Genomic DNA, 21,858 nt, shown 5'->3' on the forward strand with positions numbered 1-21,858 from the left:
AAAGGGGTACAGTAGTCTGGAAAGGTTAAGAGCCACTGATTTAGATTACGAAGTCAAGCACGCAAGAATTAGGAAATGCCAAATTTACAGTTGTCTACACAACATCAATTTCACCCCCGTTTCCATACGTAACCCACTGGTCAGTGCCAGTCTGTGTCATGTGTCCCCTCTGAGCCCACTCCCCATGGGGCATAGGTCTGGTACAGCTCTCCATTACAAACCCTAGGTATTTAGCTCATGTTTTCAGCTCTGGAGGGTTTCCTGCTCCAGTCCCTGAAGTATTGGCCAAAGCGATGATTTGTATTCTGATACAGTCTGTAGGAACATGGTCACATACTATATTTTCCATGGGACCCTGCCTCATTCAGTGCACAGAAGGGACACACAAAGGTGTAGAATTAAGGCCACATGTGTAACTGTAATGCTGACATTTCTCAACCTTTGAGTGCTCAACTTTGCAATCTAGACAGCGTTCTATTAACATAGATTGCATGTGTGTGTGTCTGGTCTTTCACGTCTTACCTAAATCCACCCAACGGGGAAGTAAGAGGGAGAGCGAGAAGCCATGGATCTCTGTGGTTGGCTGCTCCTTCCCCTGGGGTAAACATGCTGTTAAGAAAGTTAAACAGTCCTATAACCAAGTGGCAGTGTTTGGCCAGCTTGTTGGGGAGAAGACCCAATCCCAGTTTGACCCCCTGGAGTTTTGGGGTGGCCAAAGGGCACGGGCCGCATAAACCTTCCCACATGCGGCCTGCGAGTGCTATCGATCACCCCCGACGTAAGGGAGGGTGTGAAACTGGAAGGGCCTGGTGTAACTCCAACCAAGGAATGGAAGAGATGCAGGGGCATCCATGGGAATGTTGGTGGCTTCGAACTTCCCAAAGTCACCGGCTAAAGAGACCCCACTCAGTTCGATCTCGAACGGGGGAGAGATGTGACGAAGTGGGACTGTTCTTAATGTTTCCTCTGAATAGTGTGGGGGTGCCTCAGTTTCCCCTAGGCAGTTCTTAAGTACCTAGGTGGTGGGGTAAGGGTGTATGATCATTGCAGAGCCCTAGAGGGCAGGTGTGTGCAGGGGTCTGGACACAGAGAATGGCCAACACCCTGTTTCCTGGCAACTGATGGCCTGGGCCCTTCCCCCCTGCGAGGTGAGAGCTAAAGGGTTGGAGAACAAAGGAATCCGGTGACCTCCTGGCGCAGGACAGGGACAAAGCCCAGGGGAGGAGGGGCTGGAGGGAGTTTCAGTTTGGGGCTGGCTGGAGACATGGAGTGAAGGGCAGACCTGGTTGTCTGGCTCACTGCCCCCCAAAATGGACCCAGCTGAGGGGTCCAGTTCTCTGTACCTACAAGCTCTGTTTTAGACCATGTTCCTGTCGTCTAATAAACCTCTGTTTTACTGGCTGGCTGAGAGTCACGTCTGACTGCAAAGTTGGGGGGCAGGACCCCCTGGCTTCCCCAGAAGCCCCGCCTGAGTGGACTCGCTGTGGGAAGCGCACTGAGGGGCAGAGGATGCTGAATGCTCCAAGGTCAGAACCAGGAAGATGGAAGCCATGTGAGCTTTTTGCCCTGAAGACAGGCTGCTCACAGAGAGGAGACTTCCCCAGAGTCCTGACTGGCTTCATGGGGAGCAGTTCCAGAGCATCACCCAGTGACTCTGTGACAACTGGTGGCAGAGATGGGATGTACTTCACCCCATGGATGGTACTTCCTGCAGTAAGTGACTGGGGAGCAGTAAAACGAAGGGAGATTGATGAGGACCAGGCGTGCTGAAGGCTCAGAGAGGAGCGGTTTCGGGGGGTGGTTAACCCCTGGGAGTGTGTGACCAGCGAGAAGGACTGTGCAGTAATGGGGTCCCCCTGGGGACTGCAATGAGCAGTCTCAGGGGCGGAGGAGCCTGCGGCTTGGCCCTGGGAGAGAGAAGGACTTTTGCAGTAACAGGGTTCCCCTGGGGATTGCAGCGAGCAGTCCAAGGGGCGGAGGAGTCTGCCGCTCAACCCTGGCAAAGAGGTGGTGACCTCGAGAAGGGCTGGCACACTAGGGGTTCACCCTGGAAACCATGGGAAGCTGAGAGCACACAGGCCTGTGAGTTCACAACAACTCGGGAAGAGCGGAGTGATGGCCTGTCACCATCTCCTTAAGAAGGACATTGTAACCCTGTGCAGAAAGGAAGGGTTGAGCATTGGAAAGTTCACCAAAGCACAGTTAATCGTGCAGCTGGAGGAGGATGACCACTCTAAGGAACAGATTCCTGACCCCAAATGGGGCTATAGCAGGATCTGTGAGCAGCTGGAGTGGGAGCCAGGCATCGCCAAGACTCCTGTCCCCGACCAGACGAGGGTCTTCATGATCGGATTCCCCATCCGGGGATCGGAGACGGACGGGATTGGAGCTGAGTCTGAGAGAGCAAGAGGACGGTGAGAGACAGCAAGAGTCCAAGAAAGACCTGCAGAAGCAGCAGCAGCATGAACTGGCGGTGGTGGAGTGGAGAGGCATAGGGGACCTCCCAGGGATGAGTGGGGATAGACCCCGGGGTGCCAGTTCCGCAGGGAACCTCGAGACTAAATTGCTGCCCCTGGCTAAGGAGGGGGGGATGTGGATGCCCACCTCACTGCCTTTGAGCAGGCTGGCAATTTGAACCAGGGGGACCCTGCGGAAAAGCCCTGGTGTCTAGCTCCCTTGCTGGGTCCCAAGGTCATAGACTCTGTCAGCCAGATGGGTGGGGAGGTGGACAGGCTCCCAATACTGACCCCAACTTATATGTCTGTGTGGAGTCTTCTGGGGTTGGGCCCCTCGGACCTCCAGTGGGAGCGGAAGGTGATGGTCAATGGGGAGACATTCCTGGGGTGGCGAGACCCTGGGACAGAGAGAACTGTTGTCAGGCCCTGGGTGGTGCAGCCTCAGATGCTGAGGGGCTGTGTGAGCTGGGTGAGGGTCCCAGGGATGAAGCCCCTCGCCCTGTCTATGGCCCAGATCCCTGTGCAGACCCAGGAGGGGTGGGGCTGGCTGGCCGTTGGGGTTCTCCAGGATATCAGCTGTGAGACCCTGTTGTGGGGTGACTGTGTCTCTTTGGGACAGGATCCAGGCCCTTCTCCTGTAATGGTCAAGGGTTTGAATTTGAATCCAGGGAACAAATTGGTGGAGAGGGAAATGGTCAGTGAAAATGCAGATGACCTGGCTGGCAGCAGGGAGGAGCTACTAGACTCAGGCTACCTGCCTGCCTGTAACCAAACCCCTGGGGCTCTCCGCCCCCCTTGCACACCGGAGAGGGGGCTCACGCTGGCTCTGATGCCGTGAGGAAAGCAGCGAGCTCGCTGCCTACCCCCACTGGGAAAGCAAGGGCAGCGCTGAGCACAGTGGGAGCTGAGACCTCAGCTGAGTGGGGGGAGACACAGGCAGGGCAGGGTATCTGTTGGGAGTGGCAAGGTGCTTGGTAAGGAAAGTTTGGATGAGCCTAGGCAGCCTTGTGAGCTGATGGCTGTGTCTAGTCAGCAGTGTGGGAAGGCGAGGAGAGTGGAAGATGAGTGTCCCTGGACCTTACCTATTACCTGGGTGGAGAATTGTGACAGTGAAGGAAATGTGCCTGTGTCTGTCAGGGGTACTGACTTGCCTATGGAGGGAGCTACCCTGATCTCCAAGCAGTTGTCTGTGACCAGCCTTGTGTGCTGGAACAAGGGGAATGAGATCCCAAGCTGTGTGTCTGGTAAAGGAGAAAGTGTGTCCGGCTCTTCTTTGTCTGTGGAGCAGACAGAAGGGGCCTTTCAGCCTGTGACAGTTGAGGGTAGTGCAGTTGTCTCAGAGCTGGTTCTGGATTCAGCTAAAGCCCAGGAAGGGAAGGGTCCTAAGTTTGTGTCTGCTCGGGAGAATGGCACTGTAACTAGGTTGCATCCAGTTAGTGTCTATGTAAAATCCCAGAGACCAGACAATTCTGGTGCTTGTATTTTGCCTGTTGCTAGTGTGTTGTTGGGAAAGGGTGTAGCAACTCTGTCTAATCAGGGTGAGATCATAGCCGGGGCACAAGGAGAGCATGAAGGTGATTTGATTGTGTTACCTACTGAGGGTGTGGAAACCTGTAGCAAGAAGGAAAAGATTCCTGAACTTGTGTGTGGCAAAGGGAAGGAGAATGCTTCTGACCTTTTATCTAGGAAGTCTGCAAGTTTGCCTGAAAGGGGATTGTGTAGGAATCCGCCGGATGGGCCAGAGGTAATTCTGGATGTAAGGGAGACCCAGAAAGAGTCTGTTGTTGCTCAGGAAAGTGTTCCTCTAGAGCAAGCCCTAGGTAAAGAGGGTAAGAGCAGAATTTCTGTGAGGGGTGAATTGTTGCATAGAAAAGCCCAAGGGAAAGGAATCCTCATGGAGTCTTTGCAAGCAGCTTACTGCAACTGAAGGGTGTGAAAGTGATTTAATCAAGAAAGTTTCAGTTCCTAACAGCCAGAAATTTTCTGTTGTGAATGAAGCCACTGACTTTCCTGTTGAAAGATCCAGTGTGGATAGCTTTGAGAAGGTCTCAGATGGAGTGAAAGCTGTTAAGAAAGTTAAACAGTCCTATAACCAAGTGGCAGTGTTTGGCCAGCTTGTTGTTCAATCCCAGTTTGACCCCCTGGGGTTTTGGGGTGGCCAAAGGACACGGGCCGCATAAACCTTCCCACATATGGCCTGCGAGTGCTATCGATCACCCCCGACCTAAGGGAGGGCGTGAAAGTGGAAGGGCCTGGTGTAACTCCAACCAAGGAATGGGAGAGATGTTGGGGCATCCATGGGAACGTTGGTGGCTTTGAACTTCCCCAGGTCACCGGCTAAAGTGACCCCGCTCAGTTCGATCTCGAAGGGGGGAGAGATGTGACGAAGTGGGACTGTTCTTAATGTTTCCTTTGAATAGTGTGGGGGTGCCTCAGTTTCCCCTAGGCAGTTCTTAAGTATCTAGGTGGTGGGATAAGGGTGTATGATTGTTGCAGAGCCCTAGAGGGCAGGTGTGTGCAGGAGTCTGGACACAGAGAATGGCCGACACCCTGTTTCCTGGCAACTGATGGCCTGGGCCCTTCCCCCCTGCGAGGTGAGAGCTAAAGGGTTGGAGAACAAAGGAATCCGGTGACCTCCTGGCCCAGGACAGGGACAAAGCCCAGGAGAGGAGGGGCTGGAGGGAGTTTCAGTTTGGGGCTGGCTGGAGACATGGAGTGAAGGGCAGACCTGGTTGTCTGGCTCACTGCCCCCCAAAATGGACCCAGTTGAGGGGTCCGGTTCTCTGTACCTACAAGCTTTGTTTTAGACCATGTTCCTGTCGTCTAATGAACCTCTGTTTTACTGACTTGCTGAGAGTCACGTCTGACTGCGAAGTTGGGGGGCAGGACCCTCTGCCTTCCCCAGGAGCCCCGCCTGAGTGGACTCGCTGTGGGAAGCGCACGGAGGGGCAGAGGATGCTGAATGCTCCGAGGTCAGACCCAGGAAGGTGGAAGCTGTGTGAGCTTTGTGTCCTGAAGACAGGCTGCTCACAGAAAGGAGACTGCCCCAGAGTCCTGACTGGCTTCATGGGGAGCAGTTCCAGAGCATTGCCCAGGGACATGCATCTTCCAATGACTAATAATTTCTGGGCTTGTTCTCCCTGCCGGGCTTGCATGCGGGACACCCTGCAGCACCGCACCAGACACCTTCAGGGCAGAGGCTGCGTTCCTCAGTGAGGTGTAGGGAGAAGGGGCCCAGAGTCTAGGCTTTGGGGAGTCTAAACATTAGCCCACTCTCTGCCTTATTGTCTTCCTTATATCCAGCTCTGTGGGACAGCTGCTGGTGGAGGCCTTCCAGCAGCCAGGCTAAATTCTTGGTGCTTTCAGGTTCAGTCCTGCGTGCAAGCAAAACTCTCGGTACTCGGCCTTGGTGACACCATGAGATTATCCTGGCAGGGCTGGGGTGTGTCACATGACACAAGCCCTGAGCTGGTCATTGGCCCTTGTCAATCCTGCTCCAGTTTCCAGATCTACCACCTGTCCCATGCCCTTGCTTTGAATATATTGGGGGCACTCTAGGGTAGACTAGGGCAAGCTTTACCCAACATGGGCATTTGCCACTGAGAGAGTCACTAGATGAGGGTTTCCAGATGTTCTGGGCAGACAACTTCATTCAGCTTTGCTTCGGTGGGTGCTAGGGATGGGTGTACGTCCGGTCTTGAGCCTGATGCAGGGGCAAGAAATGGTGTTTAAAATTCAGCCTCTTTACCAAGGTTTGGGTCAGGTCATATTTGAAATGAACACATTTGCTCAGCATCAGCGCCTGCCCAGAGTCCGGCGTTAGAAGCCAATCCTGTGTTCTCATGCTGCCATTACTAACTGCTCCAGAGTTACCCCTGCGACAGGATGGCAGGGCTGCATCTGCACTGGCAAAGCCAGGACTCCTCACTCACCCTGGGAGTGCGCCCATGTAGCCAGGCTAGGGCTCAGCGTGTCTTCTCGCTAACCCTGTTCTGAGCTGGAGTAGCTGACACAGTGATGGAAATGCCTGACCCCTGCCTACACTATTGCTACCGGTAGTGAATTATGGGTCCCACTTTGCCAGTGTAGACAAGGCCCAGGAGAGAACAGAGCTGCTAACAATTCATGGGAGGGAGGAGGAACCGCATTCCCTTCCCAGTTAGATGAGCTCTCCGACCCAGCGAAAGGAAGGGAGATTTACATTCAGGCCCTGCAGTGTTGCTGATGCCGGTCACCGAACCAGAAAGCCATGTCATGTCCTGAGGGGGTGAGTGGGGAGCTGCCTGTTCTAGGCTCAGTCTCTATAGCCCCACCAGCAACGTTACACTGGGAAAGGCCCTGCCCGGGGTCTACTGGTTCTTAGGGCTGCTATAAGTCTAGCTAATTGTAAGCGGGGGAACTGTCCCGGCTTCTGCATGACCCCGGTGAAGTGGGCTAGCGAAAGGATCTGAGTCCTCGCTCCCACTTCCTTTGCACAGAGGCCTCCCTGCCCTTGAGGACTACCCTTCCCCTCTCCTGTCTGGCAGAGTCCTCGTAACCCCAGCAAGGCTGGGCCCAGGATTCCTGGGGGGCTCGACCACCAACCCTGCTGTGGTCACCTAGGACAGTGGCTAGGGTGTCCCCACTCCGGGGTACGTTCTCTGCACTGGGCACTTCTCTGACCCACTGACCATTGCATACAAGTTAAAGCAAATGCAAGTTATTTAATCAACAATTAATTTTTAAAAGAATAAGGAAAATGGGAAAGGTTAAAGGAAACACATCACCCCGCTCTGTGGCAGGGAACATCACAAACAGTGTCCCTGGAACGTCAGGGCAGTTCACAGTCTGTTCATTGTAAGTCCCAGGCCTCCTTCTCCGGCCCTGGCTGTGCTGTAGGGATGCTGTGGGTTGGACACTTGCTCTGGTGGTGGCCACAAGCTCTCAGGCTCTAAGTGGTAGGACCCTTCTTCCCAGTGTCGCCCCCGCCCTGTCGGGGTTACGATCCAAGCCTGGCCTGCAGAGCCTCTTGGCTGAGGTGTCTCCCTGTGCTGGGCCCGCTGCCCAGGGTCCCCCTCGCTCTCCACAGCTGCTCACCGCACCCAGCTCCGGACTGCTCCAGCCCCAGCTCCACCACTCTGTCTCTGCACTGCTCCTGCTGCCTCCAGCTCCCTGGGCTGCTTCTCTGGCCCCTCTGGCTCTGGTTGCTGCAGCTCTGCTCCCAGGACAGGTCTGCTCTGCAGGCTGCTTCTGTGACTCTGCTCCCAGCCCTGACCTGCTTCCTGGGCTGCTTTCTGGTCCCTCTGGATCTGGTTGCTGCAGCTCTGCTCCCAGGGCAAGTCTGCTCTCTCTGGGCTGTGCCTCTGGCTTTGGGACTGCAGCTCTGCTCCCAGGACAGGGTCTGCTCTCTCTGGATCTGGCACAACTCTGCTCCCCAGTTTAGCTTGGGCCCTGCTTTCTCCTTAGCTCGGCCCCCCTCTGTCTGACCCAGGCAATTCCAGCTCACACGGAGGAGGGGACCTCCCTGGCCTCCTGACTCCCTGATTAGCCTGCCCGCCCTGTCATTCAGGCTGACCTGGAGCATTGGCCTCTCCCCATTGTTCCTGGGGTCTGTCAGTCTCAGGGTCCTGATTCCCCATCGACCCTTCCCCTTTGAGTACTGGGAGCTAGCAACCAAAACACCCCCACTGAATGTTAGTAAGGGGGCAACAGTCCCCTTACATAATGCTGTGTGTACCTAGTGGCTGCGGGTTGGACCCTCAGCACTGACAGGGCTTGGGGCCTGTTTGTTTGGTCTCAAAGAATGGAGGGAACTAGGCTAAGCAAGATCAGGCCTGGGAGCTTTTTGCTGGGAGAGCCGGGAGACTCCATGGTGTTTGAAAGCACAAAAGGTTCAGAGTCGGTGGGTCTCTGTAACAGACTGGGCGTGCTGGCGGTCACGGAGATGCCAATGGCAGGTTCCAGGCCGATGCAAGTGGACACTCCCAATGCATGCCTGACCCCAGCTCCAGCTCTCCGCGATAACTGCGGAATGGACTTGCTGCCCAGGCGCCAGCTCTTTGCCCTGGGTGGCGCCTGTCATGGACGGTTACCCTGTGTTCTGTGTTTCAGGGGGGAAAGATCCCCATCCGCTGGACGGCCCCCGAGGCCATCGCGTACCGCACGTTCTCCTCAGCCAGCGACGTGTGGAGCTACGGCGTCGTCCTGTGGGAGGTGCTGGCCTATGGGGAGCGGCCGTACTGGAACATGACCAACCGGGATGTAAGGGAGCATCATCCTGCCTCCGGCTGGCCTGGTATCAGGCCGGTTCCCTCCCTCCCTCTGCTAGGGGCGGCACCTCATGTTAATGGAGAGGTCATGAGGGCGCACGGCGACAAGTTACTGGGTGTCCCCGCCCCGCCGCGTGTGACTCGGTGTCCCCGCCCCGCCGCGTGTGACTGGGTGTCCCCTCCCCGCCGCGTGTGACTGGGTATCTCTGCCCCGCTGTGTGTTACTGGGTGTCCCCACCCTGCCGCGTGTGACTTGGTGTCTCTGCCCTGCTGCGTGTCACTGGGTGACCCCGCCCTGCTGCGTGTGACTGGGTGACCCCGCCCTGCTGTATGTTACTGTGTGTCTCTGCCCTGCTGCGTGTGACTGGGTGACCCCGCCCCGCTGTGTGTGACTGGGTGTCTCTGCCCTGCTGTATGTTACTGGGTGTCCCCTCCCCGCTGCGTGTGACTGGGTGTCCCCACCCCGCTGTGTGTTACTGGGTGTCTCTGCCCTGCCGCGTGTGACTCGGTGTCCCCGCCCCGCCGCGTGTGACTGGGTGTCTCTGCCCTGCCGCGTGTGACTCGGTGTCCCCGCCCCGCCGCGTGTGACTGGGTGTCTCTGCCCTGCTGCGTGTGACTGGGTGTCCCTGCCCCGCTGTGTGTTACTGGGTGTCCCCGCCCCGCTGCGTGTGACTGGGTGTCCCCTCCCCGCTGCGTGTGACTGGGTGTCCCCGCCCCACTGCGTGTGACAGGGTGACCCCGCCCCGCTGCGTGTGACTGGGTGACCCCGCCCTGTTGTATGTTACTGTGTGTCTCTGCCCTGCTGCGTGTGACTGGGTGTCCCCGCCCCGCTGCGTGTGACAGGGTGTCCCCTCCCTGCTGCGTGTGACTGGGTGTCTCTGCCCTGCTGCGTGTGACTGGGTGTCCCCACCCTGCTGTGTGTTACTGGGTGTCTCTGCCCTGCTGCTTGTGACTGGGTGTCCCCGCCCTGCCACGTGTGACTGGGTGTTTCTGCCCTGCTGCTTATGACTGGGTGTCTCTGCCCTGCTGTGTGTGACTGGGTGTCCCCGCCCCGCTGTGTGTGACTGGATGTCCCCTCCCTGCTGCGTGTGACTGGGTGTCCCCGCCCCGCTGCGTGTGACTGGGTGTCCCCTCCCTGCTGCGTGTGACTGGGTGTCCCCGCCCCGCTGCGTGTGACTGAGTGTCCCCGCTCCGCCGCGAGTGACTCAGTGTCCCTGCCCCGCCGCTTGTGACTGGGTGTCCCCGTCCCGTCGTGTGTGACTGGGTGTCCCCACCCCGCTGCTTGTGACTGGGTGTCTCTGCCCTGCTGCGTGTCACTGGGTGTCCCCGCCCCGCTGCGTGTGACAGGGTGTCCCCGCCCCGCTGCATGTGACTGGGTGTCTCTGCCCTGCTGCGTGTGACAGGGTGTCCCCGCCCCTCTGTGTGTGACTGGGTGTCTCTGCCCCGCTACGTGTGACTGGGTGTCCCCGCCCCGCTGCGTGTGACAGGGTGTCCCCGCCCCGCTGCTTGTTACTGGGTGTCCCCACTGCGTGTTATGTATGTGCTTTAGGTGAGGTTGTGTTAGGGGGTTGCCGAGATGGAAAAGACAAAGGAAGGGAGGGGTTGGAGAGTGGGAGGGGGTTGGCGCAAAGAGCCAGTCAGCCCAAGGGATGGTGTGTTCAGCGTGAGACCTCCAGAGAACAGGGGCCTGCTACCACCGGTGGCCATTGGTTGCTGCTTGAGCTGCTGCTGCAGCTGCTCTGCGACTTCAGTCTGTGGCTGGCTACACAGAGCTCTGGAGCAAAGAGCCAGGCCCTCACAGAGTGCGCTCTGGGAGGGCTTTGTGCTCACCCGAAGCAAACCTATCTTTCAGGTCATTAATTCAGTGGAGGAGGGCTACCGCCTGCCTGCTCCCATGGGCTGCCCTACAGCCCTGCACCAGCTCATGCTGGACTGCTGGCAGAAGGATCGCAGCGAGCGGCCACGCTTCTCCCAGATCGTCAGCATCCTGGACAAGCTCATCCGCAACCCTGAGCATCTCAAGTGCACAGCCACAGTGAACCGGTAAGGCCAGCCACAGCCATGGTGAACTGATAAGGCCAGCCACAGCCATGGTGAACCGGCAGGGCCAGCCACAGCCCGGCGAACTGATAAGACCGGCCACAGCCATGGTGAACCGGTAAGGCCACCCACAGCCATGGTGAACCGGTAGGGCCAGCAACGGCCACGGCAAACTGGTGGTGAACCAGTAAGGACAGCCACAGCCATGGTGAACCAGTAGGGCCAGCCACGGCAAATTGGTAAGACCAGCCAGAGCCATGGTGAACCAGTGGGGCCAGCCACAGCCACAGTGACCCGGTAGGGCCAGCCACAGCACCAGTCAGTGCATCATAGCCACAGTGAATTGGTGAGAGACTCTCTTGCCCGATATGGCAACAATGGCTTCTCATTGACTAACATTGGCCACTTTATGCCTGTTTGCTGGCTAGAGTCTCATACCACGCCAGAGCGGACAGTGAGCTAGTTCATTACCACAGTGAGACAGTCAGAGACCGAGCCAAGCCCAGGCTCTGAGCACTCACATGCCACAGTGATGGGCAACACAACGGATGGATCAGAGCCACAGAGACCTACTTAAAGCCTCCGTCCAAGCTAAAGCTTATGGCTAACACAGTCCAGGCCATAACTATAATGAGCCACACTAGCCTCCTAGCCTGGTGCTTATGGCTTCAGCGCGGTCCTGGCCACAGGCCTGGCTAACACCAGCCAGGAAAAGATGTCTCTTGAAAATAAGCTCAGCCGTGAGTGGAGCAGCTGCATTTCACACACTTGGATTCACATGCCCAGCCCATCTCCACACAAAGCTCAGTTGTACACACAAAATACACACGGGCACCGAAGTGCATACACAATACTGGGCCCTGGCAATGTGGACACCCCTCCAGTAACCCTCTCTTTGGCTCTGCCTGACCAGAGAGGGCCCCAGCCCTCTTACCCCTGACCTTCACTTCTTGTGGAAACACAAGCCGTGGGGAGCGGTAATTGTGCAATGATAGAATAATGTTGGGGTGTCAGACTGCCATCCCCAGCTGCACAGCCTGGGCTATGGCTGCTTTCTTGGTACCTTGACTCCACTCGCTGATCCGCCCCTTAGCGCTAAGTTTATGCCTTTTCTCTTGTCTTCTAGGTTCACCCAAACTCCCTTTGACAGAGGTTTCTTTGATTTCACGAGCTGTTTCACCGTGGACGACTGGCTGGATTCCATCAAACTGGGACGCTATCGGGAGAACTTCGCTGTGGCGGGGTATTCCTCGTTGGGGATGGTGATGCGGATGAACATCGAGTGAGTATGAAGGGGGAGAAGTGACTGATGTAGGGGATGGCACCACTGGTCACCCCATCACCTTCTGCTGCCCTCCTACCTTGGGCTCTGTAGATCTTACAAGCTAAGCAGTGTTAGGCCTAGTTAGCACCTGGAGGGGAGAAAATCCAGATACTGAAGGAAGTGGAGTTGGTGCATCTCTCCTTGGTGCTCTTCTTTATGAGTCAGTCCTGAGCTAATGCACCAAGTTGATGCTGAGCTCTGTGTGTGCGCACATACATAGGGCTGTGTGTGTTTGTGCATGCGTGTGCATACGGCTGTGTGTGTGTGTGACGCAGCAGGGAGGGGGGAGTGTTGACCTGAGAATGTGGCAGGGGAGTCTCACTGGGGATGGGATACCTGAGGGCCTGTAACCTGAGCCAGGAGGGGGAGGGGAAGGTAACACCTCTGCCCGGGAATGTGGACAGAGGCTGCAGGAGAGAGCCTGCTAGGGGGATTTAGTTTTCAGTTTGGTGCTGGGTGGTGGAACGCAGGGAACCCCAGGGCTCAGGTCTAAGGTCCCTGCTCCCCCAGAAGGACTTGACTGAGGGGTCCTGGTGGTACCCACAAGCTCTGTTTTAGACTGTGTTCCTATTGTCCAATAAACCTTCCGTTTTACTGGCTGGCTGAGAGTCACAGTGAATCCCAGGAAGAGGGGTGCAGGCCCCGGACTCCCCCACATTCAGTGACAACTTCTCTCCCCCCTTTGAGACTGAACTGAGCGGGGTCACTCTGACCAGTGACCTGGGGAAGTTCAGGGCCCCCTCTCCGGGACAGCGCATCCGCTGTCATGTTGGCACTTCCCTTCACATGGACCACGTCCATGTCATAATCCTGCAGGAGCAGGCTCCATCTCAGGAGTTTGGCATTGGCTCCTTTCATCTGGTGCAGCCAGGTCAGGGAAGAGTGGTCGGTGTACACGGTGAAGTGTCGCCCGAAGAGATATGGCTCTAGTTTCTTGAGGGCCCACACCATGGCCAGGCACTCCTTCTCGATGGCTGCGTAGTGTTGCTCCCGGGATAGCAACTTCTTGCTCAGGTACACGATGGGGTGTCTCTCCCCCTTTTCATCCTCCTGGATTAACACCGCCCCCAGTCCCATGTCTGAGGCGTCGGTGAACACCATAAAGGGCTTGTCAAAATCTGGGTTTGCCAGAACTGGGCCACTGACCAGAGCCTCCTTCAGTGCCTGGAAAGCCTCTTAGCACTGCTTGGTCCAGACCACCTTGTCTGGCTTCCCCTTCTTGCATAGCTCGGTGATGGGGGTGGCTATGGCGATAAAGCAGGGCACAAACCTTAGATAGTATCCTGCCAAACCAATAAAGGCTTGAACCTGCTTTTTGGTGTAGGGAGCGGGCCACTCTGATCACTTCCACCTTAGCTGGTTCCGGCTTTAGGCGGCCGCTCCCCACCCGATGGCCCAGGTAAGATACTTCAGCCATCCCCACCTTGCACTTCTCTGCTTTTACAGTCAGCCCAGCCCCCTGGAATCGGTCCAGCACTTGTCTAACCTGGGACACATGGTCTTCCATCCCCCTCAGTAGCTGATCCACCAGGCGTTGGAAGGTGGCCGGCGCTCCCCTGAGGCCGAAAGGCAGGGTCAGGAACTCATAGAGCCCCAGAGGGGTGATAAAGGCCAATTTCAGCCGGGCATCTGCATCCAGCGGCACTTGCCAGTAGCCCTTTGTAAGGTCCATGTTGGTAAGGTATCGAGCTCCTCCCAATTTGTCTAGGAGCTCATCAGGCCTGGGCATAGGGTAGGCATCAGATACAGTGATGGCATTGAGCTTCCGATAGTCCACACAGAACCGGATCAACTCGTCCTTTTTGGGGACCAGCACCACCAGCGAGGCCCAAGGGCTGGCAGATGGCTGGATCACCCCCAAAGCCAGCATGTCCCTGACCTCTCTTTCCAGGTCCTGAGCAGTTTTCCCTGTGACTAGGAAGGGGGAGCATTTTATCGATGGGTGCGATCCTGTCTGCACCCGGTGGACAGTCAGATTAGTGCATCCAGGCTGGTTGGAAAACAGCTGTCGGTGCGGATGCAGCACCCCCCTGACCTCAGCTTGCTGGGCAGGGGTTAGCTGATCCGAGAGGGGAATTGTTTCCAGGGGTGAACCCGCTCTGGTCCCAAGGAATACATCTACTAAAGGGTCATCTCCCTGCTCCTCCCAATGTCCACACACGGCCAACATCACATTCCCCCTGGCATAATATGGCTTCATCATATTCACATGGTACACCCGGCGGTGTTGCGCCCGGTTCGACAGCTCCACCACATAGTTTACCTCATTTAGCTGCTTGACAACCTTGAAAGGGCCTTCCCAGGTGGCCTGTAGTTTGTTCTTTCTCACGGGGATGAGAACCATCGCCTGATCCCCGGTGGCGTAGGCACGGGCCCGCGCCGTGCGGTCATACCAGACCTTCTGCTTCTTCTGGGCTCTGGCCAGATTCTCCCTGGCCAGGCCCATGAGTTCAGCAAGTCTCTCTCAGAAGATCAGGACATATTCCACCACTGACTCTCCACTGGGAGTGGCCTTCCCCTCCCATTCGTCTCTCATCAGGTGCAGGGGGCCCCTTACCCTCCTTCCATATAACAGTTCGAAAGGCGAAAATCCGGTAGACTCCTGGGGTACCTCCCTGTATGCGAACAGCAGGTGAGGTAAGTAGTTGTCCCAATCCTGCGGGTGCTGGTTCATAAAGGTTTTCAGCATCATCTTTAGCGTCCCATTGAACCACTCCACCAGCCCATTGGACTGGGGGGTGATAAGCTGGGGCCCAGTTGTGCCGGACCCCACATTTCTCCCACAAGCACCGGAGCAGGGCCGACATGAAGTTGGATCCTTGGTCTGTCAAGACTTCCCTGGGGAACCCCACTCGACTGCAAATGGTCAGGAGCGCATCTGCCACGGTGTCGGCTTCAATGGAAGCTAAGGGCACTGCCTCGGGGTAGCGGATGGCGAAATCTACCACCACCAGAATGTATTTCTTCCCCGACCGGGTCGTCTTGCTGGGAGGTCCCACTATGTCCATGGCCACCTTCTGGAAAGGTTCCTCTATGATGGGCAAAGGTCTCAAAGCCACTTTCCCCTTGTCCCGGGCCTTCCCCACCCTCTGACAGGGGTCGCAGGATCAGCAATACTGCCGGACAGTGGTAAAGACCCCAGGCCAGTAAAAGTTCTGTAACAACCTCTGCCGGGTGCGCCGGATTCCCTGGTGCCCTGAGAGGGGGATGTCATGGGCCAGGTTCAGTAGCTTGCGGTGATACTTCTGGGGGACCACCAGCTGCCTCCTGATCCCACAGGACTCCACTTCCCCTGGGGGAGCCCATTCTCGGTACAGGAACCCCTTCTCCACAGGAACCTCTCCTGGCAACCTCTCCTCATGGTCCGTACCACACTGAGGTCGGCCAGGTCCCTGAGCTTCCGCAAGGAGGGATCTTTCTGCAACTCGGCCTGGAACTCAGCGGCTGGGGAAGGGATGGGTACCGGTTCCCTCTCACTGGCTGGGTCTGAGGTCACAGGCTCTCTGAGCCGTGCCCCTCGGCGCTCCCTCCCCACCAGGGTAGGGTCCTGCGCCTCCGGTGTGGCACCCTCCCCAAGGTCAGGGCGCAGTGCCCCTCGCCGGCTCTGGCTACGGGTCACAACCAGGGCGGTCTGGGGGTTGCTTGGCCAGTCCTCTAGGTCCCCCCCCATCAAAACCTCAGTGGGCAAATGGTGGTGCACCCCCACGTCCTTGGGGCCCTCCTTGGCCCCCCATTTCAGGTGTACCCTTGCCACGGGCACCTTGAATGGGGTCCCACCCACCCCCGTCAGGGTCAGGTAGGTGTTGGGCACCACCCGATCTGGGGCCACCACCTCGGGCCGGGCCAGCATCACCTCCACGCTCATATCCCAGTATCCATTGACCTTCCTCCCATCCACCTGCAGGGGAACAAGGCACTCTCTCCTGAGGGACAGCCCTGCGCCCACCCTGTAAACCGACAACCCTGAGTCCAGAGCCTCCAGCCCTCTGGTGGAGCTGGCCGGGGGTACTCTTCCCTCCTGAGCAGGTGGTAAGCTGGCAGCCCCCCTTGCCTGGGCCGTCTGCCCCTCGTCCAGCTGGGTCCCTACCCAGTTAACCCTGGGTAGGTTGGGTCTGCTCAGTCTGTCCCTGAGCCTGGGGCACTGGGTCCGTACGTGGCCTCTCTGGCCACAGTGATAGCAGCTCAGGTCACGTTGGTCCCCTCGAGCGGGTCGGAGGGTCCTGACGCCAGACGTTCCCCTTGGGAGGGGGTTCTCCACATTTCCCCACTGGGAGGTCCCATGGTGACTCTCTCTGCATCGTGGGGGGCCTGTTCTTTTGGGACTCCTCCCTGCTACCCAGCTGTCCACTTGTGGGCATATCCCTGCATTCGGTTGACCAGTTGTAGGTATGTGACCTCAAGCGTTTTATGCTGACTCTGGAACCTTTTCCAGTACATCTCGGGGGTCAGCCCAAACTCACGGAGCAGGGCCTGTTTGAACAGTTCGTAGTCCCCTGCCTCCGCCCCTTTCATTCGGCTGTACACCTCCATGGCTTTGGGGTCCAGTAAGGGGGTGAGAAACTGGAGCCTGTCTGCAGGGTCAACCCTGTGCATCTCACAGGCATTCTCAAAGGCCGTCAGGAAGCTATCTATATCCTCCCCCTCCTTACGCTGGGCCAGGAGGCACTTATCAAAGGTCCTTGCAGTCTTGGGTCCCCCCGCACTCACGGCAGCCGGGGCCCCACTGCTCCTCAGCCTTGCCAGCTCCAGTTCATGATGACGTTGCCTCTCCTTCTCTTCCCGCTCATGCTGATGCTGCTTTTCATGATCCTCCAGCTCCCTCATTTTCATCTCCCTCTCCCATTTCAGCCGCCTCCGCTCCAGGGATGGGGAGCTCTGCCGGGAGGATCCCCTGCCGGCTGCCGGGGTCAGGGTGCCCTCGGTATTCGCTGGGCTTCCCCTAGCCCCTCCCCTAGGCATAGGTAGGAAGGGGCTCGGGATGTCCTCGGAGGCAGTCTGAACCCTCCCAGCCCGGTCAGGCCACAGGGCCCACCCTGCATCCACCAGGCGGCTTCCCTCAGGGACAGGGATTGGGTCATCCAAGCGATCCCTCTCCTCCAACTGGACAATCAGCTGTTCCTTGGTGGACCTCCCAATGCGCAGCCCCCTCTGCCTGCACAACTCCACCAGGTTGCTCTTAAGGCGTTTAGTGTACATCTCCCTGCGGGCCACTCGCAGGCTGGGGCAGCTTTCCACGGTTTCCAGGAAGAACCCCTCGTGTGCCAGTCCTTCTTGAGGTCACCACCTCTTTGCCAGGGTCGAGCTGCAGACTCCTCCGCTCCTGGGACTGCTCGCTGCAATCCCCCAGGGGACCCTGTTACTGCAAAAGTCCTTCTCTCTGGTCACACACTCCCAGGGGTTAACCGCCCCCAGAAACCGTCTCTCTCTGAATCTTCAGCATGCCTGGTCCCCGTCAATCCCCCTTCATTTTACTGTTCCCCAGTCACTTACTGCAGGAAGCGCCATTCACGGGGTGCAGTAGATCCCACTGCTGCCACCAGTTGTCACGGAGTGTGGGAGAGTCCGGGGCCTGCACCCCTCTTCCTGGGATTCACTGTGACTCTCAGCCAGCCAGTAAAACGGAAGGTTTATTGGACAATAGGAACACAGTCTAAAACAGAGCTTGTGGGTACCACCAGGACTCCTCAGTCAAGTCCTTCTGGGGGAGCAGGGACCTTAGACCCCAGCCCTGGGGTTCCCTGCGTTCCACCACCCAGCACCAAACTGAAAACTAAACTCCCCTAGCAGGCTCTCTCCTGCAGCCTCTGTCCACATTCCCGGGCAGAGGTGTTACCTTCCCCTCCCCCTCCTGGCTCAGGTTACAGGCCCTCAGGTATCCCATCCCCAGTGAGACTCCCCTGCCACATTCCCCGGTCAACACTCCCCCCCTCCTCCCCCCCCGCTGCGTCACATACATAAGGCTGTGTGTGATGCGTAGGGCTCCATGTGTGTGTGTGTGCGTGCGTGCATAGGGCTCTGTGCACTTGTGTGTGTGTGACAAGATGGTGTGTCCAGCAGGGCTGGATGGGAGGCTACACAGTGGAAGCTCAGCGACAGTCAGGCCATTGCACAGCATGATTGCAGAATGAGGGGATGCTAATCGGAGTTTCCTGGACACATCGGAGAAGCTTCTGAGTGGAGAGAGCTGTCTGTCCATCGGTCTGTGTGTCTGACTGGGTTATCTGTGAGCAGCTCATTAAACAGAATCCAATTTCAGAGCATCGCTCTTACTTGCTCTTAGCCTGTCAGGAGCCATTTCCCCTCTGCCTCCCTCTCCCCCTGGGGATGGCACAGGGGCAGGGGCCCTGGTGTGGGCCCTGGAGAATGACAGCGTCACTCCTGAGAACAGCACGTCAGCCCTCAGGACCAGACAATGGCTGCTCCGCCACTGGCAGGTGAGTGCAGCGGAGCCAGTGGAGGGGGAGCCCCGTGGCCTGGCCTGCAGCACAGGGGGAGCCGGGGTTCTGACCTTCCCTTTGTTTTCACAGTGACGTTCGGAGCCTGGGGATCACCCTCATGGGGCACCAGAAGAAGATTCTGAGCAGCATCCAGATCATGAGGTCTCAGCTGCTGAACACCAGTGGCCCCAGGCGGCATCTCTAATCGCCAGCTCCCCAGACCCAGCAGCTGGCAGTCCAAAAGCACTGATCCTGGCAGAGTGGCGAGCAAAGCCAGTGGGAGAAGCGCCGAGCCAGAACCTCGAGCCACTGTGGCTTTCTGTTGCCTTGCTGTGAGTCGCGCTCCCAAGGGAAAGTGGAAGAGCTTTCCAGGTACATTGCTGAATCTGCTGGCTCCTTCCTCCGGCTGAAGGTAGGAGCAGCCTCCAGAGCAGGGCAGGCCACTTCATTTTCCATCCTGTATCCCTGCGGGGCAGGGGCTCCTAGCATGACCTAGCTAGGGGCTGTGCCATAGAAGGGAGCAGCACTACCGAGCTGCTCCAGCAAGCTAACCACACGGGGCGTGCTGACCAGGCTGGGCCCTGCAAAGGGAGTTGCACTGACTGACAGCGATGGCGGGAGCAGCCGGGCAAGTCTCTTCCATGCGCTGCTGCCAACTGTGTCTGAGCTGCTACTGTACTACCTGGAGGCTTAGCTGGATCTCTGAGCCTAGCAGGGCCTCCCACACCATTGCATGGCAGAGACAGCAAAGCGCCCACTCCCACCACCCTGTGATGGTTCCTGCTCTACCCAGGACCTCCAGACCAGCCCCTCCCTCACCTCTGCCCACCATGAGGCTACCAGGGTCATTGCCACTGCTCTCAGGAGGGTCACTGGAAAACTGGACCATCTTGAGCCTCCTGCGGTAGTTTCTACTGGTGCTGTGAGCGGAGGGGACTTCCTTGGAGCTGGGGAGAGGGGCCCAGGAGCGCTGGCGCATGCTCGGGGAGATGTGAGAAGTGCTGTCAAAGGAGAATCCGGAACCCGCTAGGAAGTCACCACTTCCTGAATGCACCAGCACTGAACCTAGCACAGGCAGGCCAGGGCGAGGGGAGAGCATGTGCCTTAGGGCTACACGCTCAGGTTTTCCTCCGGAGCAGAGGTCAGTCTTGTGCCGCATGAGGGGCTGTGTCCCCTCTCACGGTCCTGTCACATCTTTTTCCGCATCTGAGGGGGCTGTATTGAACTCTGTTCCTACATTGCCTAAAAACAGCCAGGGGCTGCCCGCAGCCAGTCTGCCTCACTGTGTTCACAGAGCCTGGCCAAGCCTCCCCTGGAGACAGTCACCAGCGGCACCGCTCCCAGCAGCACGCCGAGCTGCGAACACACAATGCCCCTGCCCAAGGCTGTGCTCAGCTGTCAGATCCTGGCTGCCCAGCAGGTGAGGGCTTCTCCACGCCACCCCGACAGGAGCTGCGCCAGCTCCTTGCTTGCGCCCCCTGCTGGTGAGCGCGCCCCTGGCACGATGCGGGGCTTTGGAAGGCAGCAGGCCAGTGCACTGAGGTTGTTGGATGCACTGAGCTGTCCCCAGAGGCAGAGACTTGCTCGAAGCGGAGGGACTGGCACAGGCTGGAGAGGAAAGCGGGCCTCTTGCTCCCCTTTGTAAATACGATTTTCTACCGTGTTCAAAGCTGGTTTACTATGTCTGACTTTAGACATGCAAAAATGGTCTCAAAGCACAGAAAGCCCAGCCCAGAGGCTGGCCGCGCTGCCAAGACTCTTCAAGGGGGCGTGTAGCCAGAGCTCACTGAGGGGCCCCGAAGAGCTCTACCCAATGCTGCTGTTACTTGTGTGTCTGAGACCCATGCCGGTTCGCAGGTGAGGCCAGAGTCCGCTCTCAGTTATGGCAGAGGAAATCCAGAGGCACTCCGTTGGTCCCAGTAGGGATACTCTGGATTTACACCAGCACATGTGACAGCAGGATTTGGCCCGAGGTCGCCTTCCAGCAGCGCCAGATGAACTGGAGGATGGCGGGATGTGGGGGGAGGGGTTAAAGCCATTTTCCAATCTGCAATAATCCTGGCTAAACTAAACCCTCCCTGGGCTTGGTTTAGTTTTCTATCCAGGGCGTCTACATCTCAATTCTACTCTAGGACTGTATCGTGGGCACTCTACTGCTTCCTATGGAAGCTCTTCCGAACGAGGGCTAGATGCAGTATGTGGTTCTAGGTACATTGCACCCTCTGTGCACTCAGACCCCTCACGCGCCAATCCTGGGGTCTGTGTACTCGGAGCTTTACGCAGCACACGGAATGCCCGGGGGAGGGTGCTGGCTGGGCCTTACCCGCCCTGCGGCACATGGGAGGTATAAGGGCAGGAGGGTTCTGGATAGATCCTGGTTCCCGGAGGGCAGAGGGTTGCTGGATGGTCCCTAGGGACAGGGAGGGTTGCTGGATGGGTCCTGGTACCCAGGGATGGGGGGTGGGGTTGCTGGACAGCCCCAACCCCTGGAGATGGGAGTTGCTGGATGGGCCCTGGTACCCAGAGGATGGGGGGTTGCTGGCCAGGTGCTGGTCCCCGGCAGAGGAGTGTTGCTGGATGGGCCCAGGTCCCCAGGGACAGGGAGTTGCTAAATGGCCCTTGCCTCTCTCTTCCTTGCCCTTTTATGGTCTGAGTCTGCACCTCTTCCCGGACAATAAAACTCTTCCCATTGCCCATTTCTCTGTCTCTTATTGACAAATGTGTCATGTGGGGCTGCTCGCATGGAGCACAAGGGCTGGTGAAGCTGCTAAGGGATCCACAGGCGGCTGCTGCCATCCCTTCCGGGAGGCATGGGGCCGCCCGAGGGGCCCTGCCCAGAGGAGTCAGCACCCCTTCCCTTCTCTTGCCCCACACAGCACTGCACACACAGGGCAGGCCTTTCGGTTATTTTACGTGTGAGATTCTGTGGGCAGTTTCCCTGCTCGAGGAGCATGTTGAGCTGAGAAATGGGGGGTGGCAAAGCCAATATGAGTTATATAGTGTGAGTGCATGAGTGTGTGAGTGCATGCACGTGTGTGCATGGGTGTGTTTGTGTGTGCATAGCATGTGTATGGATGTGTGTGTGTGCATAGCATGAATATGAATGGATGTGCATGTATGTGCAAAGCATATGTGTGCATGGATGCACTTGTATGTGAGTGCAAGCACATGTGCATTTTGTGCATAGTGTGAGTATGCATGGATGTGCATGCGTGTTCATAGCGTGACTGTATGGATGTGTGTCTGAGTAATGTGAATGTGTATGGATGTGCATGTGTGTGTAAGTGCAGGCATGTGTGTAGCATGACTGTGTGTGCATAGCATGGGTGTGCTTAGCATGAGTATGCATGGAT

The 21,858-nt window shown here is 57.6% G+C and overlaps 1 protein-coding gene across 2 annotated transcripts in view; it reads left to right on the forward strand.

Annotated features, from left to right (window-relative positions):
* The window catches only part of EPHA8 (EPH receptor A8), a 136,318-nt gene extending 115,146 nt beyond the window's left edge, over positions 1-21,172 (forward strand). The window contains exons 14-17 of one of the 2 annotated variants that reach the window (XM_074934118.1): positions 8,547-8,696; positions 10,557-10,747; positions 11,871-12,026; positions 18,596-21,172. In XM_074934118.1, coding sequence (XP_074790219.1) covers positions 8,547-8,696; positions 10,557-10,747; positions 11,871-12,026; positions 18,596-18,710 — 612 coding nt within the window. In that variant the 3' untranslated portion in view covers positions 18,711-21,172. The remainder of the gene's footprint in view (positions 1-8,546; positions 8,697-10,556; positions 10,748-11,870; positions 12,027-18,595) is intronic. The other variant, XM_074934117.1, reaches the window with a different exon arrangement.
* The last annotated feature ends 686 nt before the right edge of the window (positions 21,173-21,858 follow it).

Source organism: Natator depressus, chromosome 18 (assembly GCF_965152275.1).
Source record: "Natator depressus isolate rNatDep1 chromosome 18, rNatDep2.hap1, whole genome shotgun sequence".
NCBI classification, from domain to species: Eukaryota; Metazoa; Chordata; order Testudines; family Cheloniidae; genus Natator; species Natator depressus.